Below are 23,124 nucleotides of genomic sequence, written 5' to 3'. Positions count from 1 at the left end.
GCTAAATGGATGCATTAAGGGTGACCTTGTAATCGTGGTGAGATGCTCTAAACTATAACTCTGTCCCTAGACGGTTCATTTCATCACAGATCTAAAATGTTTGCTTGCAGGCTACTGACGTCCCTGAAGAAGTTGTACTGTGTCTCACTAGTAACTGATAAGTGGTGGTCTTGCAATCAATGGCAATATTTACATTCAGGAATTGCCAAAATTTAGCCCTTTATTAAATAATCTCACGGTATACCACTAGCTACTTGTAATGTCTTGTGTGGGCAGAAATGTATTGTAATCAGCCACTCAGCACAGAAATACATGGATTCCTGCAAGTTTCAGTTGTCAGTCTAGGGTGTCAGTAACAAAAGAAAATCATTACAGCGTGATGGTTTTTTTTTAGGGTCTGGTTTCATGTTATGCTTAATCCAGTTTAACTGCAGTCTGCTGCCAAAGTGCTGATCCTGCTCTTCCTTTTTTCCCAGTCCTGGCTCCCTTCCATGCCTTAGCAATCACATGCCTGCATGGTGATTTGGATCAATTCGCTGATCCCACGGGAAATACATCCACAGCTGGCTGGGCAAGCCTCCCGTTGCAGCACTGAGCCAAGCCCATGCGTCCCACAGCAGGGACACCGTGATGAGGGACAGAAGGAAGCCTGCTCACCCCATCACTGGTGGCCCGCAGTGGGCTCAGATGGGCTATAAAGCCATACTGCATCCAGGATGTCCTGTGTGGAGTCAGGTGGTGGCTCCGGCTCTTTGATCCCACAAAATCCACCATCTCAGCTTGCAGCAGGGACCCACAGAAATGCAGGGCCTGTGCATGTACTTTGAGCCCTCCCCATCGTTCCCATCCCACGGCCTTCTAAAAGTAGCTACCCGGTAAGCTCCTGCAGCGCTCCCGGTGCTCTGACAAGCTCCAGCAATCTCCCACCTCCTCCTGCAGACCTCCTTTCATTCACAAAAATCTGCTGCAGCCTCCCACTTGCACCAGGACTTTGGCAGGATCCCAAAGCCTTGCGCTCCTTTGGCTTCTGCAGTCACCGGCTCAGTTTCCCTGCTATCTTTGTAAAGAGGGCAGGCTTCGTGGGGGTATTGCTCTTCTTCCAGCTGAGAGAGGGGGTACCCGGTGCTTTACTTGCAAAGAAGGTTTTGCTGCACTGCAACAACACTGGTGTTCTTCCCTGCTCTGAAATAAATTTAAGGGCCTGTAGGCTAGAGCAGCACTGACTGCCCATCCTGCTGTCCCTGATAGCTGGGGGATTTGCCTCAGCACCAGAGCTGCAAGTAGAAAGAGTCAGAGAGACCAGCAGGGGGCCCAAATGTCTGCATTTATTTTCTGATGAGGCTCAGGTGAGAAACAGATAAATTAGCCCCAGACTCTGCTGCCACAAGTGACCTGTACTGACTCTGCATCTTCTGAAGACAGACTAGGCTTTCGATTTCTGCTCTTTCTAGGCACTACATCAGCTCCTCATGGCACGTCTTCCTCCTTTCTCACTTGCATAAGGGTTGTAGCCAGTGACTTATTTCCACAATTTTCTCACAGAGCAAGCTGGGCTTGCATTGTAATGAAGCTCTGTGCTTGCATTTGTTTGTGTTTATGAAAGTAAATTAAAATTTGTAACCTGTTTTTTATTAGAGCTCAAGACTTTCCTGTATATTTCTAAGTCATTCCTCCAGAAGAAACACAAAACCATGTAACCATGTTCTGCAAGTAAAACAAAGAATGAAGCACTTTCAAAGTGTTCCTGTGATTTTTATATACCTAAAGTGTTTGTATTTAATGACTTTGGGGTTTAACAAACTTCTGTGGAGATCATTTTAAAGCACTTCAATTCACCTTTAAAATTAAACTGCAGACATCCCTGAAATCCATGTGGGTGCAGCATCGTTCTGGGCTTTAACTGCTGAAAGGCTGCTCCTCCCCGTGAGCATCTCCTCCTGCACTGGCATTGTTTCATATTAACTTAATCCGAGCTGAAAATTTGCCCAGAGCAATCCTGAGCTGCAGCTTCCCCTGTGGAGGACAGAGCAGGGAGAAGGAGCTCTGGGGAGAGGGATCAGGGTGCAGCACACGGGTCCTTGGCCCAGCCTGGAGATCTGGCTGGAAGTGCCTCAGGAGCTGGCACCCAGTGACTCTACCCAACTACCTAGCATGGCCTCACCAGGCTGCCATCAGAGAGCATTGGGTCCCCCCCAAAATGCAGTGACAGTGACTTTCTTGTTAAAGAAAGGGGCTGGGCTGAGAGGTTGTACAACAGATCACCAGCATGGGACGTCTCCAGAGAGGCAGGAACCTGACATCAGTGCATCCTTAGTCTGTCAGGACCAAGTGTAGATTCAACCCAAGCTTTGAATCCACATAAAAACAATCTGCAGTCTGTTGGTGGAGTGTCTTATACACACCTGTATTTAACGTGAGGTGGTATTTTTTCCTGTGATGAGCCCGCTGCTCCCACAGGAGCAAACTTCCCTTTGCCTGACTGACATTTCTCTGTCACAAAATGGCTGCGCCTCCCCACAGCTGCCTGGGGCTTCGCTTCTCAGGGCAGGGTTTCATCTCTGGTGGTTTAATCCCAGTGATTTTTATTATCCTTTAGAGTAAGAGTGTTGGGTGTTGCAGCATGGGCAGCTTTATTCTTCTTTACTCTCCATCAATATCAAAGTCTCTTCATACAATGCGACATAGGATTTGGGCTGTTCTAACAGGTTTTTAAAAGTTTTAAGAAGACTGTAAATACGACTTCCAACAGTGCTACCAGGGGCCATCACTTGACTAAATCAGTCAGGGCAGTTTTATTTTCCTAAACACACAGCAGCCCCAGAGTCTTCAAAAGCAATGGTGATGCATGCACTAGCTGTTCTCTATATAGGATAACTTATAGTTTGGGGTAATTAGGTGTGGAAAATCATTATGAAACGACGCAAAGAGGGTCTTCGCTGTCTCAGACCCAGTGCCACCGCATCTTTTTCAGTCTCTTTCGTGTAGTTTTCTGCCATCTGGTGGCTGGAAATCACGAGTCGGTGCCGGCGAGAGGGGAGGATTTGCTTTAAATCAGGGAAGTTTGTGCAAGGAGTCTGTGATAAATGGTAAATAAAAATAGGAAATGATTGTATATTTTATTTCTTTTAGTACTACCTAGAGCCGTGATCACAACATGCAGCTTTGTTGAAAAAAAAAAAAAAAAGGAAAAAAAAATGACAAAATGAAACCTTCTGGCTCAGAAAGGTGCCCCAGGGCAGGCTGGAGGTGGCTCTGGTCTGGTCTAAGTGCTGGCCACCTCTCCCCCCAAAAAAGCTGAAACCTACCCTGGGTTTCTGTAGCTCAGACAATGATGCCATGGTCAGTGACCATGGTCTGGTCCCACACTAGGGGACAAGGTGGTCTGCAGCAGCCCCTTGGGCCTTGCTGGGGTGGAAAATACATCACCTTTAGCCCCATGCTCCCTGTAGGGCAGCAAAAATCCAGGTGTAAATGTAGGTGTGCATTATGCTGTCCCCCCCATGCTCATTTCCATGCTCACATGCAGCCCCTCCGCTGATTCAGCGCTGACCCAGGCCTTGCCAGCACAGCTCTGATGTTGGTAAACCCATGCAGCAGCGTCAGCCCCCGCCTGCCCGTGCTTGGGAGCAGATTGCAGCTTAAAAACACATTCAGTGTCATTAATTCGGTTAGGTGGCTACAGAACTGATCTCAGGCACCCCGCTGAAGTGAAGTACCAGCCTGAAGCAGCGGTGCCAATTGAATTAACCTTTACTTGGAATGTATTTCTTTGTAAGATAAAGACCTTTAGGACATAGGACTGCCATCTAAGGAGAAGACATTTCCAATTTTTAATACCAGGGAAGCACAGCACGGCTCCAGGAGCACTGATTTTAAGAAAATAAAAAATAAAAGTTTATCAGAATTGAATAATTTCCCAAACTGTAAGGAATGGATGTTCAATTTGGAGTAAAAAAAGCCTTTATGGGCTATGATGGAAAGAAAATCAGAAAGCGACAAGCACTGCCATCAGCTGAATCTCACAGGAGGAAGACAAACAGATTTTCACATGAGCAGACAGCTGAGATGTCATCTTAATCTCATGAGGGTTTTATTTGCCACTAACAGCAGATGCAGATCAAAGGAGGGGTTGCAACAGCAGATAGAGAGCAAGCACTGCAGAAGTGCCTTGCTCTGTTTCCCTCCTGGCTCTTGCATCATTTTCATTATTTTTTTATTTAGCTACACAGCTTCTTCAGCTTCAGGTTTTATTTCCTCCTCACCTCCAAAATGCAGCAATGTTGTTACACAAGGCAGGGCCACTTTCACCAGAGAAGTTTCCGTAGGACTGTCTCAGAAGGTCTCATGGCCATTTCAGTGTTGCAAGGAAAGACAAATGACCCTTCACTAAAGCACAAGTGGTTTGGCCACGTCTGGTCCTGCTGCTGCTTGAGGAAGTAACGGTGAAGGCTATTCAGGGAAGAACTGTGCCTGCTCCTGCACTGCCAACGACCCACCTTTCATCCAAAAACCTTCATTTGCACAAACCTTTTAAAATGCATCTCTGATTTGAACAAATCCGAGTAAGTGCACAGATTCTCCTTGAAAAACACAGCTACAACTTTGCTCTTCTTCCTCTGCTCCCTCTCTTCCATACCCATCCACCCAGCTGTTAAGCTCCCTGGGACATCGGCTGTATCTACCTGGTCAGACAGGGGTGCAAATTTTGATTGCTTTTTTTTTTTTTTTTTTTTTTTTTTAAGTATTTTTGTTTGAAATAAAGAACCACATTGCTGTCTAGCTACAAGGACTGAAGTTAGAATTATCGACTTTTAACTTGATTAATTTAATCTTATCTTATAAGATACATGAAAGATCATCCTAGCACCCCAGCAGTCTAGACAGCAGCATACAAAAATAAACATTAGTACTCTTACCCCACTTCCAATATTTTGTTACAAGTTTTATTGCTGTTATTCCAAATATCATTTGCCATTGTCTGTTTACCTCAGTGGACACCTCATTAATACATTTAATTAAGAACATACCGGGAGTCAAGTGGGTAGTTAACAGGCATACAAAGAACACCAGAGTGCATGTCCAAGCCATGTTTTAACCTGAGAAATCCAGGAGCTTTGCTCCCACAGTCCTTAAGGACATATAAAAGAATTTAAGGCACGTGTGACCTGCTGCACAATGGGTAGTAACAATGAGGGTAGACGGGTCATGCAGACAGCTTGGCTTCAATTACTATTTCTTGGCAATACTTGTTTCTTTTGTGATATAAAATTGAAATGTAGTACAAAAATACACCTCTTCACAGGGTCTAATAGTGCCAAGTGCAATTTCAACATTTTAATGCTATGGTATTTGAGCTTGAGGTACATTTTAATAGTGCAAATTCTGCGGGAGTTTCTTCAGGATACCGTGTTCTGTACAAGAGATTTATCTTTTCCTCTTGATTCAAGAGGCTGCATTTAAAGTCAGAACAGTTTTTTCTTAACATCTCCCATGAGGCATATTATCCAGTGCTGTTAGCAATACCCTGATTCCTCTTACTGCATGGACAGTTAATGGGACACCATGATTTACAAGTTCTCTTGAATACACCTTCTACATCTGAGAGACAGCTTCGGCTTCTTTTTCTTCTTTTTCTTGTAAGTATGGATCCTTTTTGACTTGTTTTTCTTCTTCATCAAGTTGGGCTTCAATCTCATTTGGATCAATATAGGTATAAAAATAAGCCATGACAGAAAAAATAATGCAAACTGCAAACAGCAAGGCAGCAAACAGCACATACTCTGCCCACTGTAAAACAAAACAAAACAAAACACAAATGTATAATTAAGTCATCAATAGTCATTCCTCCAAAGAATTGTACCATCTTACTGTTTGCAAGGAATTAAGTTAATTCCAAATGTGGAACTGAGCACACAGAACCAGTAGAGTATGACTTAAAGGAATAAGTATTAGATGTGTATAACAGATAATAAAGCAGCTCTAAATTGAGACCCTTTCAGCTGTTCTGTCTTCATTGAAAAGCAAAAAGAGTAAGTCCTGTGCATGCTGAAAAGTTTCATAGTATCCTTCTTCTGGAAGTGTGGGAATGGACCAAAAAGATTGAAGAAGAAATTCAGCCCCTCCTTTTGGCCAGACGGCAAGAGGGTAAGGCAGTCTCATTTTCAACCAGGCTGGCAGGGGTAAAGTTTCTACTGACCTGGGTGGAGAGTGAGACCAGTTCTACAGCTGACTGGTAAACTCTTCTACCTAAGACTTTAGCCTCGTGTATTCCAGTTGAAAATACAACTCCACTGTAATAGCTGATGCTCAAAAGTTATGACTGAGGGTTATCGGCCATGACTCCCCCCTGTATTAGAGCTGATTTTTAACAGCATAATACAGGAGTACACCAATTGTCTGTGCACTTACCTGCTGACTGAGTTTGGATGCTCCAGCCACAATAAGGACAATTATGTTACCGACAGCCACCGTCAGCAGCCATCCGGCCTGCAGCACTGACTTCATGTTAGACGGGGCCTACAGAGACAAGGCACGTAATTTTTGGTCAAACACCGCTAGCACTTCCTGATGTTTACAGCATTCTTTACTTTATAACAAGCACTGGTTCCCTAACCAGAACTAAACAGACCCGGGGAAAGCTTTGAGGAACAAGAGCTTTCTAATAGTGGCTGTAACACCTATGTTGTACGCACCAAGGAGCAGGCACATTTTGCATTTGGCTCAGTCTCACATGATACACACCAAATGAAGAAACTGAGCACATCACGGGCAAGCAAGCCACAACTTATGTTCCCATCACTGCAGTGTATAGACTTAGAATTAAGGTAAGAAACACACACCTAGTAATACAAACCAAAGTCAGAAGACAGGGCAATTCATAGTGTATAATTAAACTGCTGCTAAACGTTGCGTGGGAAAAAAAAAATAATTAAGCCAGTGCAACCTTGAAGATAAGGTACTGGCTCATTTTATAATTGAGAAGTCTCTAGTTTGCTTTTACAGCAGCAATACAGTTCTATTTATTTTCAATGGAACGTCACATGTCGGGTGATTTGAGGACTGGTGATCAAATCTTCATGTGATATAATTCAAAATAGCTCCACGGAGAACACTGAATGCTTAGTGAAACAAGCCCATTCTGCACCTGCCTACAGTTCTTCTAGGGGACTCTAAAGATACCTCTGCTTTGTTTGTACGATGAGGGAACCACCTCTTAATAACAAAAGGTCACAGAAGATTTTGATTTGTACCAGGGTAAGGACTTAACTCATGACTCTTAACGCAGTGAGGGCTCTGAGCGGCAAAACCTACCTGTGAGTATGAAAACTCCAGCCCAGTTACAGAGAAGACTACTTCTCCACATGTTAGAATAAAATACTGAGGGATCTGCCAAGCCATGTGAACTGTATTGGGTGGAATATCTTGACTGTAGTTTAATGTAGCAACGTTTCCAGAACACTGGAAATTAAAATGACACATTAGGAACAGCAATAACGAGTCTGTACACTGAGGGCAACCTAAACAGTTCTACATCATTTATGTAATTGCATATACATACACAAAGTTCTGGGAGAGTAAAAATATTATATATGAAGCACCACACAGCAAGTTGTAAAGTGGTAATTATTTTACAGCAGAATCCATGCAAATCCTTACTAAGGCTAAGAATTTAAAGCCATTAGTGATGAACATGAATTATTGCATTATATCATTATCATGCTCATCATTACCTTTGTTAATGAAGTGTTTATGTTCAGACAGTTTAACATATGAGAATTCTACCATACGTATAATTAAAGGCAAGAGAAATAATTGTTCGAGTGTTTTTTAATTAAAGAATATTAAAATGAAAAGAACTCTTGTCCATCCAACAGCACCTCACCTCATTAATTATAATTGTATATGCACCGCCAAATCCAAGTGAGTTTGAAGTAGCTGTACAGGTAGTTTCATTTGTAGAAACCACAATCTTATCTGTTCTGTAGAAAGAAAAGACCACAGTTCAGTCCATGGCTATAGACAATTGTGTGTAGTATATAAAAAGCTTCTATGTCCTTTTTCGAGGACAAGTACATCTATTTCTTTAAGTGGTTAGATTAAGGTGCAGGAAATGCTTACCTGCCTCCTGAAAAAACACTGTAATTAGTGGCAGAGAGAGGCGTCAGTTTTCCAAAATCCGCATCACCCATAGTGACATTGGCTGTCCGATGCAAATTGTTTATGAATCTTTAAAATAAAAAGTGATGAATACTTTGCTTAGCATTCCAAAGAATACAGGTTTTAGTTTATATATTAGCATCACCATGAGTATTAAGCCTTCCCCTTTCACTTTTGAAAATTAACACTTTTGAAAGATTTGTAAATCGGGCTAATCATGGCTAATGCAAGAAGCGAGCTAGATCCAACATTGTCCCACTGCTTAGGAAAATGTCAGAAGCAAGCATTTACTACAGTCAGTAACAAATGCATATGCAAAGGGAAGACGTGGAAGAAAAATGGACAAGTGGTAGGACTCTTCTTACCTGAGATTAAAAAGGAGGTAGACATCTATATCTGTGCTTGTTGTCAACAACAACAACAAAAGTCTAGACAGTAGAGTGAAACACTCACTGCCAAGATTTAGCTAAATTATACCCAAAGTAGATATGCAAGATAGCTCGGATGAATTGTGTTCTGGAAGTTCCTACACCCCCTAAGCATCTGAGTGAGGGGTACAGCAAGTGGAGAGCTCCTACAGTACAGAAAGTGGCATTGAGCAAGAAGAGTCCGCCCAAGAAGTAGACTGAAGGGGCAGTCGCATCACTGCAAAGCGGAGGAGCAAAACAAAATTTACCTGATAAGATTCTTTCCTTCTTCTGGTTTTGATGTGACATTGTCAAACAGCTGGTGGAAGAGACCATTATCAAGAGGCTTAGTAAGCATCAGTGAACAGCTTAAATGTACCCTATTACATACAAGCAAAAGCCAATAGAGGCTTCAGAGCCGGACTCCAGACCTTACCTCTAGGTTACTACTAGGATACGTCTCTACCAGAAAATGCTATAAGGCCACACATTTAAGCCTCTTTGAAACTGTAAAGCTAAGTTGGTCAAGTGTCTTTTTGTTTGCTTTGTAGGGTTATTTTGTCCCAGCATCCTGCCTGCCCTGCTCTCTACAGCTCAGTCTCACTGGTGCAGTTTTCCCTCAGGCAGCAGAGAGGGGGAGAGGGAAAACAAAACAAAAGAGAGGCTCCCCAGAGCTTGTCCTCTGAGCTTCCCACACTCCATGTAGATAGTTGCTACGACATTAACAAATTTCTTAGGATTTAGGCAGACTTACCCACTGAGCGGCAATGCCTGACGCGGTATTTTTAACCGTGAGAGTGTACCGATCTCCGCCTGTGCTGGTGGCACTTAGAGTTGCACTGTTACTTCCAGAGGCTACCACTACATATTGCAACTGGGAAGTCTCAAATATCCTGTAGTCCGTCTACAAAGAAGACAAATTGCTGTGAATTTCCACGCAACTGCGTTTGCCTATACCTTTGAGGAAATGCTCGATTCAGTGGGTCGTAAGTTTACTTCTGAAGTAACAGAGATCACAAGCATCTCCTCACTTCCATTTTTGTAGTTTTCTATGTCAGACACTAATTTTGTTTGATCGATATTTATGACTATTTTCTTCCTTTACACAAATGTTAAGGTACTACAAACTTCCTACAAGCATTACGGAAGAGCTGTTACATTTTCCTGTGTATTGCTTTATCCAGCTAAATCAGGTTTGCCACCACCAAGCCAAATTATGTTTAGCAATAAAGACAGCAATAGCATGAACTAGAACGCAGCATTTTCCAAATGGCCCCTCCTCCTACAAAATGCTAATCCAAACCACACCTTTTGGGTTTCAGCATAACAGAAACAACTCTTACCAGGATACGCATTTTAGATATTCTAGCTACATTTCAGAAGCATAAAATATGGAAAGCAAATATTCTTTAATAAACATGTTGATATGTTATAGGTGTATAGAATTCAATCCAAAACATCTTGATTATAAGACATCCACCGTAGGGAGTAGAACATTTCACATGCTTCGTATTCAGGTGTTTGTCATGGTTATATGGACTTCACATACGGAAACAGGGCAGCAGGCTACCAGAGAATACACTTGTGCTGCTAAGACTTCCTTGTATCCATTATTTAAAAGGTCCATCAGCTCCACTGCATTTTGCTGTCAGTAGAGTTAACAATCAAAACTCTGCTGTAAAGGAACCTAAAAAGGTTCTTTGACAGCAAGGTCTAAAGCTTGAATGATGTAGCCACACAAAAATCTCCTTGTTCACACAAGTGATCTCTTACAGTAAGTGCACTGACTTCCTAGACATGGATGGATGGTTTCTTTTCTTTTTTTTTTTTTTTTTTTTTTTTTTTTTAAGTCAGGGCTGTTCTCACTGTTAAGAAATGGCACCTTTTTAAGCAAGAGTGAAGTTTTCCATTAATTGAAAGCCATTACTAAGTATATTACTAGCATATTAACTCATTCTCCTTAGGATATTGAAATAGGTACTATTTCTTTACTCCCTGTATGCTTTCAGTAACAATTTATTCCACAAGAGGAAGAAATGCTTAAAATGAATAGAGGAAAAAAACTAGAAAAGAATCGATTTTGAGCCATTAGTTAAGAACGACTTTGACTTGCTCCATTCAGCTTTGTGATTTGATGTTCCCCATCTCCCCTTACTTACCCCATGCAGAGGTTCTACGGTCACATCCACGTTCTGAGGTGAAAATGTTACTCTTGCGTTATCAGCACCTAGATTTATTATTTTGACTTGGGACTGCCCAGCTGCAGGGAAAACTGGAAGGGTTTTCTGTAGGATAGAAAGAAGTGGAATCAGTGCTCTATCTTAAGTCACATGAGAAAGGTACTATAATTACTGCACTCTTATTTATCTCGTGACGAAGTCTGCCATTTACCTGATGATCTGTGGTTATCAGTTGTAGGGATGCAATTTTAATAACTGTTTTATTTGCTAGTCTCACAAGCTGTCTTGCTATCAAGGCCACTCTGCAGGTCAGGGAGCTGTTTTCTCCCACATCCTATGGGAGTGTAGGTTTCTGAACTTCTTTGTACAATGTTCTGACTCTTTTTCCCATCACTGGTGCTGCTGAACTGGCCAGAAGCAGGTATAGGCACCGTGTAGTGTGAGAGTCCAAAGAAACAGAGCAACTTCTGGAGACTCCACCTTCCATCAGACGTAACGGTAAGTACCTTCTGCTCCTGCAGAGCCTCAAGAGCTGCAGGAGCTGTATGTATGTATTGCAATTCTGCCTTGACCTTCCTCTACTTGTCTTTTTCATTCTCTTTAGGTACAACCACACAACAAAAAAGGTCCAAATCTTCCCTTCTGCAAAAAGTTCCTGTGCAGCAGTCAAGGAATTTGCCAGCTCTGGCCACACTTCTGCCCAGTGCAGGTACATATCTATGTTATGTCTATGTACATGCTCTGGCCCTCCCCACTGAAGGCCAAACCTTTTACTCTCAGCTTGGAGACAAAGGGGAGTATAAGGCTTGTTTCACTGCTGAACTCAGACATCAAGGAGGGAGCTCCTCATTCCTAACTCAAGCTTTTTAAGAGCTGTGCATCTTATCTCAATAGCACGTGAAGACAGGCGGACAGCTCTGGATGGCAACTGCCCAGAAGTGTCAGACTCCCCAGCTACATGGAAAAACCTACATCTTTCAGGCATGACACCTCCCTCTGAAGCAAGCAGAGCCAGGTGTGATGAGTCCTGCCTTAAACAGGAATCATTTTTACTGATGGTATGATAACACTGTGGCCTTTCACGCTTCACCTCCAGTTTAGATGTCAGAAGAGATCAGAGATGAAAAGCAGCTCCCCGATAAGGAAAAACTCTGCTTTTCAGCTTTTAATCTCAGTTTAAAGACCTGAGGTTGCCTTTAATGCATGATTTATGATAATGGCAGATGAGATGTTTGGCAGTATGGTGTTCGTAGGTAGCTTTATTATGCTAATCACACTGCATTGCAATATACTTTATATTTTTCCTCCCTCTACTTCTGTGATCACATGCTTGGTTCCTAAGTTACAACTATTTTATGCATCATATTTGGCTCATTTTCACCTTAAACAGACTGTTCTGCATGAACAACAAAGTATCCAGTACTTGCACGAGGCTGAACTTACGTCTATTTGCAGTTGCACAAGGGCAGCAGCAATGAAAGCCAGTCCAGCAAGGAACATGCCAACAGTGATCTTCCTCAGAGGCCTGGTACAGCAACAAAAGATATATGCAAATTAAGACAAATATTAATTCAAAACTTTCAGTGTGAAGTTTTCCCTTCTGAAACAGGAAACCAAAACGACTACAGATAGGATATTGTCACTGTCCAAAGGGCTGATGTTAGATGAAGTATTCAGCTACGCCGAGTACCTCTTAGTGTTAGTTCAGAGTTACACTACTGGGAAATTAAGTTTCCTGCAGCATCTTAACCTGTTACTCTGCATCTACTGGGCTCATTCCTAGAGTTAACCATCATCTAAACAAAACTGTTGTTAGGTTTCCGTATTTGAGTTGGGAAAATCAGATCTACAGAAAGAAAAAAAAAATCCAGTACAGCTGGTATCTTAGAAACAATGAACAGACAAAAAGTTACACCTTCTGCAAAAGGATAGCAACTTTTATCCATATTGCTATGTGTAAATTGAAATAATGAATGGAAAAAGTCAGGGAAATATATTGAATTGGGAGACATCTACTGACATCCAGTTAAGTGCTAAGGGTAAATTTAAGGTAGATATTTTATTTATGGCAACAATTGTCTGATTCAGAGTGCCCACAAATGAACAGAAGTATTTCCAGCCCAGCACCACCCACCACCCCTATTTTTTCAATTCTTCATGGAAAAGTAAGATTAGCAGAAAACACTAGCAGTAGACAGCCTCTCTCCTGCGATCAGAAGATTTTGCCCTTAGCTTGAAGAAAAATCACATTGGCACCGTGCTATTAGATTCTTCTCCTCTAGGCTGTGATGCCTTCATGCCCCGTTTGTAAAGTCCTTCTATTATTATTATTATTTTAAATATTAACCCCACTTTGAATACAGCATTATTTTTTCCTTAGCTGGAAGCTTGCTTTTGTTTAGGGCCAGAAGAGCAGCTTAAAGAAACCACTAAAATGAGCCTCTGCTGAAGTCAGGTAAACACGTCAACTTACGTAAAATTGATCTTGCATTTCTTGATTAAAGGGTAAATCACAGCATCCACAACTGGCACCATTATAACAATCAGGATCGGATTGACAGTCTGTTAAAGATGAACATAATAAGGGAAAAAGGTAAGTATTTTCAAAGTCCTTTTTATGAAGGGCAATAATATACGGATATCATCTTTGGGAAGTACTTAGGATTGTCAGACAGAAGATTACTATACCTGCATTTGGTCTGGCTGAATCTGAATAGCTCCCTGGTGGAAAAGAAAAAAAGATAAATAGGATTTAGTGTTATGAAAACAAACCAAACTGATAGGAAAAGTAAATGTTAGGGGAAAAAGGCAAAAAGAAAAAGTAACCTACAAAGTTCCCATCCATCGTGGTGGCTTGCAGTGTCCATCTTGAGCCCTTGGCAGAAGAAGAGAGAATTAAATCCCACAGTTAATCAGCCTCCTGAAGTTCCTCTTGAATTGTTTTAAGTAAAGTGTTTGGAAAGGTGTCTGCCTGATCGCAGCAGGGCACACTCACAGTTACAGCTCACTGGTAAAAATGCATGATGCAGCCAGGCTGGGCCAAACTTAACGTGCTCTGCCTTAGATAAAGCTTTCAGGCACCAGTTCTCTCAGATACCCTCCTAAATTCATACTTCAATACCTGAAACAATGAAAACCTGCTTTCATGGGTCATGAGCACTCCATCCAAGACAACGACAAGCTTATGCTTAAAAGTGTGAGGCTTAAAGGTGTGAGTATGTGTGACAAACTAATCACTCTGATTAAGCAGGCTGGCACCCAGCTCATCTCCTCCCTGGATCTCCAGAGCACTTACAGTAGGACCCTGCACTGCACCTCGACTGACAGCGAAGAGGAGTTGGAGCCAAGAAAGCTTTAGATTCCTGTCTCAGCACTGTCCTACACAAGATTTGGAGAGGCTGAGCTCAGAGTCACTGGGAATGCCCAGATAAATTGGATTTCAGCTGGCTGTTCTTGGACCACAGGACACTGTGTGAACGTTGACTCAGAATAAGCACAGTGCATTACAATCAGGGTAAGGAATCTGAAGAGAAGTGCTTTTCACCCTCACACAGGCACTTTCCTAGGTGCAGTGACTCCACAATGCGTAGCAACATGGCACAGCTTTAACTGCAAAGCCAAACCATTTCTGCTTTACCTGCTGGTCGAAAAGTGCCCAGAACATGGGGAGTGGGATGTAAAGGAACAGCACCTTCAGCACCATCTTAGTCTGAGTAATCAGCCGTTTCTGCAGTGAAGGAGAATGATAAAAAAAGGCATTAATGAAAAACCTCAGACAGTTCCCCTGCTGTTCACCGCACAGCAGCAGGTGGAGACATGAGACCTCTCGTGCAGTGTTTACCCACAGCCTGAACTTTGGATGCTGTGGGTGCTTCTGCTGACTTCTGTTAAAAAGCACAAGGTCTGCTTTTGGGTGTGGGGAGGGCTGCTGGTTAAAGGTGACACTGATAGCAGAAAAGCTTCTTGCCAGGCCCACACTGCAATGGCAGCAGAAGGTTTAGCTCCTCACTGCTCCGTTTTCCCAGTAGCTTTTAGCAGCACTGCGTAGGAGGAATTCAAAGGATGGGGAACTGAGGAATGCACTTCACACGTGCAAAATACACATGGGCAAAAGTAAAATAAAGGGAAGAGGCTAAGGTTTGCGCTGCCATTGAGAGCAGGGCAAGGTGGACAGGAGACCAGGGAGCACGGGACATGGTCGGGGGACCATGGGACACAAGGCCATCAACTTCTACGTGGCTGTGAGGCCCAAAACTATTTACCTAGCACTCAAAGCAACGGATCAGAGCAGACAGCATAGGAGCTGAGGGCCAGGGGATGCCGAGGCACAGGAGTGCTCACACAGTACTTACACTGTACTTCTCGCTCGCCCAGTCTAGCCAGTGCTCTCTCTTGGGATACTCCTTGCTGCGATGCCGGAACCTGTTTTTGATGGCAAACTGGGGAGAGACCATTAAAACTTTGTTTAATGACGTTTCAAACATTTCTAAGACTATCAGCTGTTTCATACATAAAGGAGACCTCTGCTACCTCCCCTAAGCATCTACAGGAATAATGAAGGTAAGGCATGAAACCACCTATACAGTGAAGTGTGCACCTGGGACTAGGTAAACCAAACAGCTCAGAGCTACTCTGAGCAGCTCTAAATGTGGGTGGCTGTTAGGTCTTGAAGGCCTGCCTACTTAAGGCTAATACATATAGCAATCAAGAATGTCATCTGCACAGCTCTTCAGAGCTGAATGGCTACAAGAGCACATTTCACTATAAAAAAACTGTATCTTGTAGAAATTCCTTCATACTTAACATATGCAAATATAGTCCTGAAGGAATCCACAAACTTTCATAACATGCATGGCTGAGCTGGGCTGGGCTCTAGGGGAAGCACTCTAAGTGACAGTAGAAGTCACATAGAGAGATTTGTTTTCGGCAGTGCTTACAGGACAAGCAAGGTCTGGGCTGTAACAAGCTAGCAGAGCTGCGTGGGGAATGAAGAAGCTCATAAATGAAAAGTCCCCTGATCTCAGAGTTGAGACACTGCCAAGTGTGGGATGTGCAGTGCTACTCAACGCAGATTTAGCTCCCTTCCTTGCAGGCTTGCTTATATATCAGTATTTATTACACTATTTGTATATCAGTATATACTATATTGATATATAATCCCCTGACCTCCTTAATACACTGCATTGTAAACAAGGCCTTATTTTCCTAAGCAATACATTTTTGCTGATAAGATATCCCAGCACCTCTGTTCTTGACTCAAGTCATTGCACGGTTGCCTGTCTTCCTACAGGGCTATAGAAAAGTACATGAATGAGCAAGAGGAGGATTCCCTGAGGTTGGGATAAACTTTTACACGTGATTAACATCTTGCTTTGTCTTCTGTGTGTGTAAATTCAGATATAAACAGAGACAGATAAATAAAAAAGGCAGTCTAAATCTGGAGGTACCAGTAAAAAGTGTTCTGGAAAGAAGAGTTGAAAACTTCATAGGTTTTCCTCATAATATATAGATTTCTGCTCTAGGCAAGTGAACTGAGCAGCTTTGAAAATCCTGTCAGGCTTTCTGGGAGCACAAGCACTACTTACTCCAATGCATTTGCAAACTTGAACCATTATATTGCCTTGAGGTTGAACTTTTTTGTACATTCCGCTTCCAATCACGAACACAACTACAGTAAGCAAACAGAAAGCAATTTGTGATTAACTGAAAACAGCGGCCCCCAAAAAAAAAAAAAAACAGTATTAAAACCTTGACAATTAAGCAATTGCATCAGGCTGAAAGTAAAATTTTTAAGGAGCAATGAATGTGACTATTGCCATGCTACTATGTGGTAAAAGAAATCAAATTAGTATCAGCAGATTGCTATGATTTATGACACAGGACTAAATCCTAAAACTCCTGGGGTAAGTGGCCATCCTCAGTGGGACATGAGTTATGGCCAAATCGAGAACCACTCTGGACCTTCTCTTTGGCCTTGATGCATCTGATTAAAAGCTTAATGACTGCTTTTCATGAGCCAAGGGCACTGCATCTTACATCACGCAGGGACACGTGAGGTTTCACCTGAACTACAGCACTTGCCAGCACTCACAGCTCCCACGGACACGTTCCCTGGCCTCACCCTCCCACGTGCTGGGCAAGGCAATGGGCAAACACCTGAAGCTGCCGTCGCCCTGGGCTGGGTGCACTGATAAGACGGGGGCACCAATAGCTGGGTAGGGTCCTGGTCAGGTCCCTCATGGAGAGGGATACCATGGCATACAGCAGCCGCTCCATCAGGAGAGAAACAAAAACAAAACAAACAAAAAAGACAAAACCTCCAAAAGTTGCCTCTGCAAGCACCAGGTTCTTGGTCTTTGTACTGCAGCCAAAAGGCTCAGGGACTAATCTGTGGTACAGCTAGTAAAAATGAAAATAGCTTGATAAATACTGGCACACCAGGATGGTATTTCACAAGTGCAAGGACAGTTACCTTGCATAGTTCACCGTGCTGAGCTATGAGTAATTTCTGAAAACCACATTTTCCTTAAGGTCTCATCCTACATTCAAAAGATCATTTACTTCTACAACCCCAGTAGGCTAAGCGATACAGACAGTATATTGCATGACAATTTTCTTATCAGAGATTGGTATCTGGAGATTTCAACCACTTTCTTATTATTTGGAAATCATTATCACCTAACCATACCTACAACTGAAGCAGCAAGATGCAAACAGTTCAACTTACTCAATGAAACAGCCATGAGGGCAGCGGGAACTCCAAACGCCAGTGGGTAGCACTGCTGCTTGCTGTGAATGCCACACTGTTGAGCTGAAACACAACGCAGTGTTAGATACAAGCCCCAGGGGCTGCTGCCAATGTTTCACATAGGGTTTCTATTCATTGCATTCATTGTTGACTCTTTAGGATAGTCCTCACTTTCAGAGTCAACCTTGTCCTGGTGGCTTCTGAAGGTCTCCAAGGAGGAGACCCCACAGCCTCTCAGGGCAGCCTGTGCCAGGGCTCCCACACCCGCACAGCACAGCAGTGCTGCCTGGGGCTCAGGGGGAGCCTCCTGGGGGCCAGTTTGTGCCCCCTGCCTCTTGTCCCAGCACCAGGCACCACGAAAAAGAGCCTGGCTCCATCTTCTTCATCCCCTCCCTTCAGGTATTTATATACATTGTTGAGATCCCCCTGAGCCTCCTCTCCTCCAGGCTGAGCAGTCCCAGCTCTCTCAGCCTCTCCTCATAGGAGATTTACATTTAATTTTACACGGGGGAAAGAAGAATCACGTTAAAATGGCCAAATTCATGTTCTTGGGGAGAAAGGACCTAGATTATAAAGGCTTTGGGACAAGTTCATAAGTGAAGATAAGTAACATAACAAGTGTAACTTGTGAAAAATATGCACACACAAACACACCCCTGGTCAGTAGTTGGTGATTATTTTTCATAGGCTTCACACACACATCCTGAAATGATGCTTTGAGTGTGGATGTAGCAACTAACAGGGAAAAGTAACAAAAGACTAAAAGTAACAATTTTCACCATACCTCTATGAAAGAACCGAACAGATTCATTAGAAAAAAGATAGCTTGCAGCTAATTAATGTGTTGATTTGAGTTATATATTATCTTTTTAGTTAAGCTGTCACAGAAAGTAATGGTATCACTTTCCTCAGCTGCTTTTGCCAGTTTTCCAAGGTGTTCTTCACCCTGTATGAGCATGGAAGCAAGCTGCATGTTGTACCATCTGCACATCTCCTTCCATTTTGGGAGAGAATAGAATTTGCATTAAGCAAGCACCTAAAATGCTCCGCGCAGTCTGTTCCACTCAGCTGCTGTCAAAGAATCCAAAAGGCAGGATTTCAGCCCAGTGCTTTAGGATTATTCAGGAGCTTGCGTTCTATTTTCTTGCTTTTGAGAAAAACAGCCTTCCTCAAACTCATGCCAAGCACATCCCTACCCCATCTGCATAAGCTTGCAATGAAAATCTCTATGCATATGGATCAGTGGTCTGCTTTTCGTTCAGAATCATGCTGCTCACTACATTGTATCCCTTCAGAAGTACTAGATCTGAAGGTAATTCAGATCTGAAACTTTTTTTTTGCTCATCCATAAGAAATTGGATGACATAGAAGACAATACGAAGACTGATTTACCTGTTCATTTAAGCCTAAATGACTGCAATCCAACGCTCATCCTTCATTTAACTATTTTATGAATAAACGACTGGACTTACCTCTGAGAATTGGGGTGATTACAGTGGATATGAGACTTCCAGCATTAATGGCCAAATAAAAGAGAGAGAAGAATCTACTTCTTTGTTTTTCCTACAGTAAGAACGAAGACAGTTTTAGAAAGGGTTTGCCAGAGCCATGTTGATCATCTTAGACTGCACCATCAGAAACTCTGCACAGTTCAAGACAAATAGTTATCTACCTTGTTCTTCAGGTATTCAGGAAGCTCTAAAATAAGGTACTTGTCTAAATACATACATCAGATTACTATAATAGTCAGGCATTAATATGAACATGTACATGACTAAAAATCTGAAATATATTCTTACCTGATGATCTTCAAACTGATCTCCACCAAACGCCGACACACAAGGCTTGATGCCACCAGTGCCCAGTGCAATGAGAATCAAGCCAGTCATGGACAGGGCGCTAGGACAGAGTAGAAAAAAATGAAAAAAAGAAATCTCTCTGCTGTCTTAGTTACAGCATGCATACAAGGCTGATTGCAAGACAGTTGAAATGCAAGTAGCATAAGTTTAAGGCTTAAATTGTCCCCCCACCAACATGGAGAAAAGGTGTACAAGGCAACTCACATGTGCGTCGCAATGCTATCTGGAGTGCCATCTCTGTTGTGGTCTGTCAGGTCATTGATGGAGCTGACAGCCATGACTGCCTGCCCAATCGTGTAGACAATGGACAGGGAGACAATGGTCCTGTTATAAAGAGAGGAGATAAATTTTTATATACATTGACAATTATGTGTTCATACATACACATAATTATTGCAGACTTTTGCTTATTCTGAAGACGTTTAACAAAGAAACATGATCAACAGATATGACAAGTTATGGACTCAGCTTACCACAAGCTGCTGGAAAAAAATCTTTCCGCATACCTCTGTCCCAATAGTATTTCTACAATTATTTTGTTTAACAGAATTATTTTATAAAGCCCTGTTTAACTAAGCAAGGCAAGATGACCAATTCTTCTTTCTTGTGTGGAAGAACATTCTCCATCTGAACTTTGTGAGAGCGTCAGTGTTTGACTATAGCTCGTGTTCAACTGCTTTTGTGGCTGGGACTCCATTCAGCAGGCACAGACCCAAGTTTGCTTGGAGGATAAGCAGGAGCAATAAGATGCAGTGATGCTAGGTTATTTCAAATCAGACTGCAGAAGCAGCAGTCCCAAGTGCAGAGCAGCCCACGAGAATGAAGGGACCTAGGCCAACCCAAATGTGTTTGATGAAGGCAGGAGACCCTCACAGCAAGCTTGGAGCACCGTGACACAAGAGGCACCATAGCACCAGAGGAAGCATTGCTCATCCCATTGACCAAGTTCTTCTCACTTTAAAACAGGATTCACCTAATTTTGATAAATGCTCTTCACTTTATCAAGGTATAAATCTATACAAAGTGGTGCAACAGTGAAGTTAAATGTGCTATGTAGTGGTACTTACTACCACTTTTTTTTTGTTGTTTAAAAAAAAAAATAACTTTTTAAAATAGCACTTCCTTGTGGTTTCTGTAGTTGCTTGGCTTAACAACTTGGGAAAAAGTTTCCGATGGAAAAGGAACCTGAGCTGACCAGGGAGAAACTTGTGGTTTTTATTTGTGAGGCATGCTGTGAAGAGAGTACTTGCATGATTGGCACTGCATATACATTACTCAATTAGAGGAAAAAAAAAAAAAAAGTAATTTTTATAGTTTCTGCTCTGTTTTCCCCAAGAACATCACATCTAACGCCATCTGGAGCAGACCCCAGCACGCTCCTTGGCACATGCTGCACAAAGCACATAGATTGAGGCTCTCCTGTGAGTGTTTAACAAAGTTTGGGTAACCTCCTCTGGCTCTTGTCATCACAGATATTTACACAAGCATTATTTCAGCCTTCCTCACTGCACCCCATGGTGTTTTAAGGTACCTGCATATTAAAACCAGCAAGCAATTAGATCATTTTTCAAATGCATGTGTTTTCTTGCTGAGCTGAAGTCCCAGTGCTAAGCTCTGAACAGTCCTACCGAGCTCCTGCGAGGGGGCTGGCAGCTGTGCCACTAGTGCACACAGTTACCAGCAGGGAAGGGATGCAAGGTCTGCAAAGCTCCATCTTGGTAAAACAAGACAAAATAGAGTTTGTGTTTCTTTTTGTTCATTTTTTTTTCCTCTTCTTCTCATTCAGGCCAGCTACAAAGAGCACAGCTGGCAGGGGCTGAAGACAAAGCAGCCTGCCTCATCTCTAATCTCTGGGAGACCTTTGACAAGACAACAAGCATTCCTGACTCATAACCTTCAATAAAAATCTTTACTGGGCTTTTTCTGGCGAAGTAAACACTATTAGAATCACGACACCAGTAAAGGAGAGCCAGGTCATATTGTTAGAGGCAATTTGGCTACACTTCGGTGCACGACTTCAGCATGACTTCAGAGTGACTGCATGCACGCAAAAACAGAGTTTGTCCTCTTAAAAAGCTGCAGTTCAGTAAAACCGCCCACCGAGATGTTAAGTCAATACTGAAATTAGAGAATACTTAGAGATATATAATTAGAGAACAAAATCCTGGAGTTGTTTTTTGGGGTGGGCAGTAAGCACTCACTTAAACTTTCCCAGCCAGGAGTCTGCTATGAGTGCTCCCAGGATGGGCGTCAAGTAGCACAGAGCAACGAAGGTGTGGTAGATGGCCGTGGAAAAGTTGTCATCCCAGCGCAGGAAGTATTTGAAATACAGAACGAGCACAGCTGTAGGGAGAATAAAACAGCAGGTTACAAACCAGCATCAGGGCCGGGGAGCAGTAGGCTCAGGGAGACCCAGGGCGTGGGACGTACCTCGCATGCCATAGTAGGAGAACCGCTCGCAGAACTCATTGATGACGATGAAGAAGATGCTCAAGGGGTAGCCAAAGCAGCCAGGCTGGAGGCAAGAGACAGACAGCGTGAGCTCGGGGCTGTGCAGGACGAGCTGACACGGTGTGCTGTGACCTACTGCTCGACTGAGATCCATACGGCCCCTGTGGGAGCTGCTGGATGCCCAGGCATCAGGAGGCGGCATGGGAACCTGAATCCAGATCAATTCCCACCTCCCCTCCCTTTCCCCAGAGCTCTACACACTTCTCATCTGCCCTTCGCATGGCATCCTTAGCAAGGCTATATTGGACCTCTGAGCTTGGACCTGCAAGCTTTGTACTTCACACATCCGGTATCTTAAGCATTTAGCACTTGCAGTAATTTTGACTGGTAACCAAACACAAGGAAAAAAAAAAAAAAAAACACAATATTTTTAGAAGAGAAACCGAACAGCCCAAACCCCAGCAGCACAAGGGAGTTAGAAGCCTGGCAGTACTGTTAAATACCTCCAGTTGGGATGAACATTTAAACATTTCCTTCAAACACACCTCAGGAAAGCTCCCTGTTCTTGCATGTTCTCCGCTAGATGAAGAATCCCCCATTTCTTGTCAATAAAACTGACTTTGCTCCTAATCTATGGCACTAACTGCCAGACTTCCTGATCCTTCAGCTGCTGTGATAGGCACAATAGCCCTAATACAATTTGTGACACTGCTCTTGCCATTGTGACGGAGTGGGAAAAGCACCCATCGGCTGCAAATTTAGCCTAAGTGGTAGGACTGGTCATTTAATTTCTGATCACCTTCTTTTCTTAGCGGCTGAACATACGATACCATTTCTATAAAAACACTGGAAATACAAGTTGATATAATCCTCCATAGCTTATTTCCTCAGGGTTTAATTCAGCAAGTTGCAAAAATCAGATTTCTACTAAAACTCAAGACTTTGTCCTTAAAGCTATGCCAATTCGCATCCACTTCAGTGACTCACCTAGACCGTAAAGATCAGTCTTGTCTCATTTTTTAGAAATACACACTACAATATTTTCTGCACAAGGAAATGAAAGCCATTTGTATCTGTAATTTAAGCTCTGAGAAACTTTTTTTTTTTTTTTTTTTAATATTATCCAAGTGGAAACTTCTTCAGCTAGGAGCAATACAGCCCTACAAAGACTTGGGAAACCAAAAGCCATCTGAACTTGGAGTCAAAAAGCCAAGTAAAGGATATCTTTGGATGCCTATTACTCTGGTGCTTTAGAATAAATGGAAGTGCATGTATCAGCCGTCTGAAAATGAAAGAAAGCCCCTGCTGCATTGTACTTGTGC

At 42.7% G+C, this 23,124-nt stretch overlaps 1 protein-coding gene across 1 annotated transcript; it reads right to left on the bottom strand.

Moving 5' to 3' along the window:
• Window positions 1-5,592: 5,592 nt before the first annotated feature.
• On the bottom strand, window positions 5,593-22,004 carry SLC15A1 (solute carrier family 15 member 1). Its single transcript, XM_032203373.1, has 21 exons — window positions 21,782-22,004; window positions 21,553-21,694; window positions 19,556-19,675; window positions 19,292-19,391; window positions 18,965-19,055; window positions 17,472-17,555; window positions 16,330-16,412; window positions 15,097-15,183; window positions 14,382-14,471; window positions 13,575-13,619; window positions 13,433-13,465; window positions 13,218-13,306; window positions 12,188-12,269; window positions 10,724-10,849; window positions 9,319-9,468; window positions 8,834-8,883; window positions 8,119-8,226; window positions 7,883-7,979; window positions 7,312-7,458; window positions 6,409-6,516; window positions 5,593-5,787 (listed from the first exon to the last, which is right to left on the bottom strand). The coding sequence occupies exons 1-21, from the start codon at window positions 22,002-22,004 to the stop codon at window positions 5,593-5,595; spliced, it is 2,250 nt and encodes a 749-aa protein (XP_032059264.1).
• Between the last annotated feature and the right edge of the window lie 1,120 nt (window positions 22,005-23,124).

Source organism: Aythya fuligula, chromosome 1, assembly GCF_009819795.1.
Source record: "Aythya fuligula isolate bAytFul2 chromosome 1, bAytFul2.pri, whole genome shotgun sequence".
NCBI classification, from domain to species: domain Eukaryota; kingdom Metazoa; phylum Chordata; class Aves; order Anseriformes; family Anatidae; genus Aythya; species Aythya fuligula.
The sequence above is the reverse complement of the archived record's forward strand: the minus strand, read 5'-3'. Positions and strand labels throughout refer to the sequence as shown.